This window comes from Bubalus bubalis, chromosome 9, assembly GCF_019923935.1.
Source record: "Bubalus bubalis isolate 160015118507 breed Murrah chromosome 9, NDDB_SH_1, whole genome shotgun sequence".
In the NCBI taxonomy this organism is placed as follows: domain Eukaryota; kingdom Metazoa; phylum Chordata; class Mammalia; order Artiodactyla; family Bovidae; genus Bubalus; species Bubalus bubalis.
The window spans coordinates 46048178-46054177 of record NC_059165.1 but is presented as its reverse complement, the minus strand read 5'-3'; the positions used below and the strand labels follow the sequence as shown (position 1 = coordinate 46054177).

General features: G+C 46.8%; 1 protein-coding gene across 4 annotated transcripts in view; it reads left to right on the top strand.

Moving 5' to 3' along the window:
- Positions 1 to 6000, top strand: part of GRIA1 (glutamate ionotropic receptor AMPA type subunit 1) — a 360169-nt gene that overhangs the window by 344142 nt on the left and 10027 nt on the right. For all 4 annotated transcript variants that reach the window (XM_025292371.3, XM_025292374.3, XM_025292372.3 and 1 more), the window contains exon 15: positions 4932 to 5066. In XM_025292371.3, the coding sequence (XP_025148156.1) occupies positions 4932 to 5066 (135 nt within the window). The remainder of the gene's footprint in view (positions 1 to 4931; positions 5067 to 6000) is intronic.

The following is a 6000-nucleotide window of genomic DNA, read 5'->3' as shown; positions in this document are numbered from 1 at the left end:
CTGCCACACAAGAGCCCAGCTCTCCGATGCATAGTCCACGCAGACAGCTCACAGTTAAAGGCCCCCTATGTCGACGCCCCCTTGACCCTCCGATGGGTGCCTATGTCTTGGAAAATTCCTCCCACTCTGGAAGAGGCCTCCACCAGCACTCAGGTTCCCCTCCACAACCCACACAAACTCCTTGAGTTCTCTGCTGCAATCTGGTTTCGAGTCAGGATGTTCTGCGGTGCATTGTACAGCAGCCGGTCCCTGAGCACACGCTGCTGAGAAGAGCCGCCCCCACAGCCCTCACTTTCACAGCATTTGCCTTGCCAATTATTAGCACAATGGGCCAATTCTCATCCTGTGTCGCTCTTGGGGAAAATACGCAGGCTAGGGAACTGGCCTAGATTGGAAATGGAACAGCAGACGCTGCCAATTAACATGAGTTCTTTTTTTGCATCCCTTAAAGAGGTTAGTCTCTAGGGAGAACTTATCAATAAAAAACATGATCCCACCAGGCCTTGAGGAACTCCTTAGATGCCTCGCATCTCTGGGGGTTGGGATGAACGTCAAAGGTCACTTGGTCTAACTGTCCAGTGCTGGAATCCCTTAGATGACCTCATCAGCTACCTCCTGAATGCACCCATGTTTGAGGAACTCACCATTCACCATAGCAGGGGGCTCCATGCATTTGAAAGGTCTTCCTTTAATTCAATCAAATCCACCTTTCATAACTCCCCCACTTTGGTTCCAGCTTGTGAGTGAAGCTAGCCAACCACTCAGTCTCCATTCCCAGGAAATAATCAACTGCTCAGGAAAATGGCTCCTAAGCCAAAAACATAAGTTTTGGAAAAGCACAAGAGAAAGCCTACTAGAGCAGAAAGGCTAACAGTTGGAAGAAGGGCTGGACTATCCTCATGGACACGAAAGGCAAAGTCAGGTTACAGATCCAGTCTGGGATGGATTGCAGGCACCCCTAACACTCCATTTGTACCCACATCAGAAAATCTGTGGAAGGCGGAGGAGAGCAAAAGCTACAGCCTTTACTTCAGAGGAGTTCAAACTCACAGCAGGAAGATAGAAGGAATGGGAGCATCTGCAGAAACTGAAGCTTGGTCCAAATTTAGTCGACTTCATGTAATGGGCATCCCAGTATCCATGGGAGGAACTAATCTTATGGCCAAAGCCTTGGCTTCTCCTTAGAACTTTCTACTTATGCCATTAAAAAGCATCAAGTCTCTCTGCCTCAGACCTGGTTCAACCCTCCTCATGAAGAATCACGACATCTTCATGTTCCTGGGTGGGATGTTGGCTCAGAAACACAGAGGGCGTCTGGGACAGTCCCCCAATATGTGGGAAGAGCAAGGAAAAATATGGAAAAGAAGAAAATATCACTTGCACATGGGGAAGGCAGCAAATCAAGACAATAGGTTAAGGGGAACAGATGAAGGGGGGAGCTCATCACCATAACAACAAGCCCAACAACTCTGAAAGATGGAATTTTTGTTTTTCTTTTCGCCTGTCATTCTTCCTGGTACTGTCACTCTCCTTGCTCCTGTTGGAAGACAAGTTGTGAGTTCTTCACTCCCACCAGCAAGCTGCCTGGCTCTGGGAAGTGCAGCTGCTAAGGGACGTGGGGAGAATGGGGTCTCCCAGAGGGGCGCTCGGGAGACTCAGGTTCTGTCCTTCCCTCTCCCCAGTCCAAGTTGGGAAGCGTGTAGCTTGCTCATGAAACGTGAACATGGCTGTTTGTGCACAAAGGCGTGAGAAAGTCCCCTCTGACGTGGAGACAGAGGAATCACAGTTCTGATCCTTAAATAACTGGAAGCTTTGTTTCTGCCCCAGGATACCTCATCATATTCCAACAGAAGTCAAAGAAAGTCGGTAAAGGCAACTTGATGGAAGATTATGGCTTGGGTCTCCTCGAAAGAACTAAATTTGGTGCTATCAAAAAGTCAGTGGCGCACCCAAGGGAAATTAGAAACCTTGCCTAAATGTAAACTCCTCAACTACATGAGCCAAGAAGACACCAACACCCACCAGCCCTTCATTATACACCCTATCACACTGTGCCAAATTTAGATGGTAATGCTTCATCTAAGTTTTCTTTCTGATACTGCTGGTGACTCAGGTGCTCCCTTGATTCCAGAGGTCTTCCCAGGACTGTGTCAACATAAAGAAGGATCCATAGCACTGTGTCCTGCTAGAGGTGGCAGTGCCCATACCATCTGACTGCCCTCTTGGTTTGCTTTGTATGGCATATGTCCCCTCACCAACACAGACTGCCATCCCCATGGACCAGAGACCTCCCTCAGAAGTAAAGGATGCTCTCTACCTCCAGATATAAAGACTCAGTCACTGGACCTTCCTCCTTCTGGAGATACACAGACTATGCCTCCTATTCCCATTTCTATATGAAGATCTGACCCTACTTCCTTCCATGATGTATCACAAATGGACAGTCCACCTTCTACAGTCAGGGAGAAAGATGGCTTTTTATGATTTTTTTTGAAGATAGTAACAAAAAAAGGTGCCCACCACTCCCTTATCCTTGAAGATAATCTACAACCAAAGTGAACTTGAAAAGACTATAAAGAAGGAAACAAAAACAGCCTTGGTAACCAGGAGGCAAGATGTACTTCAGCTGCTGAAAGGCTGATCAGCTGGTGAAGTCAATAGCACTCAGGCCTTTCCTCCTAGCCTTCTTGTCTACCACCTCCCCCCAGTCCAGTTCCCCATCCACTCCGTCTGAGCTTCATTGTCAATCACTCTCTTCCAAGCTGTGAGCTGATAATATAGTAATGTGCCTCCCTGCCACACCCCAGACCTGCCCACACAGGAGAGTTTTATAGGAACTTCTATAAATCATAAGTCCTCCAAAAACTCTAAAGACTTACTTCCCAGGGGAACTACAGAACTCACAAACACCAAACAGGCAGACATTTTGAGCATTCTGAAAAACCAAGCCAAGTGAGAATTTACTTGTTCAGCCAACTCTTGAACCAAGCCCCAAACACATTTTTGCATATTTCCCTTGTCAGGCCACGATACCAGAGCAGGAGAAATTCTACCCCTCTCAATAATCATTTCCACCACTTCCAAAGCCAGGCTACACCTTGCCAAGTGTAACCATATTCAAGAACCATCTGTTTTAGCAATACAGGAAGCCACCAGAGAAATATGCTTTAGATAATCCAACAGTTCTGCCAGCCAAGGCGGCTTCTGGGGAGAGAAGGGAGGCTGCTATTTGCCAGCTGTGGTCCCCAAGCCCAGCCGAGCTGAATCCTGTACAATGCACCAAGTAGAACTGGGGCAGAGGCCACTGACTTGGTCAATTGCTGGCCCCTTTCCACATACCCAGATTCAGAGCAGTCCCTAGGGCATGACAGCTCATCTCTGTGTGACTCACCAACATCCCCACCTGAAAAAGAACACACAGAGAGATATAAAAGCTTTATCCTATAAAAGCTTTATCCTACCTAGTGCCACCGACCAACCACAGCTGTGCACCAGTGCCAGAGGAGGCATGCATTTCATTTTAATTCAATGAGAAATCTGAACCTGAGCAAACAATATCAACCAAGATGTTCAAGCCACCATGGCATCTGGGGATGAGTATGCTTCCAAGATCTAAAGATGTTTTCTTTCCTGAGTCAAGAATTTAATTGATCCCCCTCTCCCCAAGTCAGCTTCCCTGGTGCCTCAAATGGTAAAGAATCTGCCGCAATGCACAAGTCCCAAATTGAATCCCTAGGTTGGGAAGATCCCCAGGAGAAGGGAATGGCACACCACTCCAGTATTCTTGCCTGGAGAATCCCATGGACAAATGAGCCTGGTGGGCGACAGTCCATGGGGCTGCAAAGAGTTGGACATGACTGAGCTACACAGTCAATCTCCCCAAGTCATTACCTCCCCCCATAACCAGAAGTTTTGTTTGGTTGTTTTCACCAACTGGGAGGATGCTGTCCCTCAGTCCCCAACTCATGAATCCCATTGGAAGTGACAGAACTCAGGGATGGTCTCACAAACTGATGTTGTTTCTCAGGCTCCATGAAATGAGCTCTATCCACTTCCTACTGGACATGGACGCTTGTCCCCAGGACCCTAGGAATTAAGCACCCTGCTCCCTGATCCTGCCCATTCAGAACTAGTACAAGATCTTTTAGCCCAGGCAACAGAGATTTCTAAATTCAGCTATCTGAATCTGCCTATGGAGTTTTTCAGCAAGCACCTCCACGAGAAAAATGACTCCAATTAAGCATAATTATTAGGGTTTAATGGAGCCATTTTTCTACCTCAGTGCCTTTTTTCTATTCCAAGCCCCCCAGTTTTCTTTTTCCCTTCACTGGGACTCAGCACAGTAAGTTAAAGGTATACATTGGTTGATCTTTATTATACATACAATAACTGTCTTATTAAATTGAAATCAAATGCACATCTAGGAGAAAGTTCACTTTAAGTACCAACTCACAGAAAAATGCTCACAGGCATAAACAATAAGCAAGGCCAGTGTGTTGCTGAGCAACTGAGGGGGTAGGGGGCAGGAATTCGGCTGAAAATGAAGGGACACAGTTTCCTGAAAGAATGGGGTAAGCTCAGGGGTGCAGATCTTGGTGGAAACTGCCCCGACTTCTTGTGGCATCCCCCACCCTAAAACAGGCACTGGGGAGGATGGGAAATCTAATTATCAACTAAATATAATCAGGGATGCTCAGAGAATTGTCACACACACACACACACACACACATGCATAAACACAGGCACACATTTTTTTCCTGGGGAATGTTGAACACTCTGTCAATATATACAAAGCCTTTCCAACTATTATGAATGTTAAAGAGGGTGATGGGGTTGAGTGTATGTGTGTTAAAATGCTGCTGCTTGGTTAGTCTCTAGCCCCCTGGCTCACTGGACTCTTCCCCCTCCCCTCTCCCTCCTCCTCTTCCTAGGACAAGACCAGTGCTCTCAGCCTCAGCAATGTGGCCGGCGTGTTCTACATCCTGATCGGAGGACTTGGACTCGCGATGCTGGTTGCCTTAATTGAGTTCTGCTACAAATCGCGTAGCGAATCCAAGCGGATGAAGGTGGCATTGTCTTCCCAGACCTTTTGCCTAACCTGTTCTGTGATACAGCTGGGTTTCCCTTTTGCTAGAAAGGGTGGGGAGTGATGGGAGGTGGCGGTCAGTTCGAGGCAGGGGATGACAGAGAGCTAGGTTATGAGGAAGGTGGCAGGGAAAGAGGCAGCGGTGAGAGAGGAAGGAAGATGTTGGCATGTGTCAGGGTAAACACAAGGCCTGAGAAAACAGATGCATCAGCCAGTGATGGGGGGTGAGATGAAAAGTTAGGGGTTGAGTGCACACTCAAGGCAGTGAGAGGCAAGAGTGACTGCCTCATGGTCACTCTTGGCAGTGACTCTCTGAGGTCATGCTAAATGCAGCGTAGCTCCAAAACAGCAGAGGGGGCATCTTCCCTCTGCAAGGTGGATGATCTTGCCATGCCGGGTGAGGTAGGTCTATTCTTGGCCATCATACAGTAAGATGGACTTTGGCAGAGAGGTAAGCACATTAACTAATGACCCCAAACCACATCAAATATAGTGAAGGCAGCTAACTCAAAAAGAGAAGAAATATAGAAGTTATGAGAGCTGCCCATAAAAACATGACGAATTCTTGGGAGTGAAAGAAAACAGATCAGTTTCATGGAGTCCCAAAGTATACAACAAGAACTAATGACTAAAAGTTACAGAGAACAGATGTGAACACAGTGAGATCTACTTTTCTTTCAGAGCTATCCCAAAATGGGATGGATTGTGTCAGTAAGTAACACATAGCCCATCACTAGAGGCAAACATGTAGAGGCTGAATAATTCTTGACAAATGTATAGATTCAAAGTATCCAATGGGAGTCTGGACTAAATGACCATCAAGGCCCCTCACTTGTCATCATTTAGCTTCAAAAAGAAAATATTTTGGCAAGGAAATGTTATTCATGTGAGCAACACTATAAGCAAGACATCAT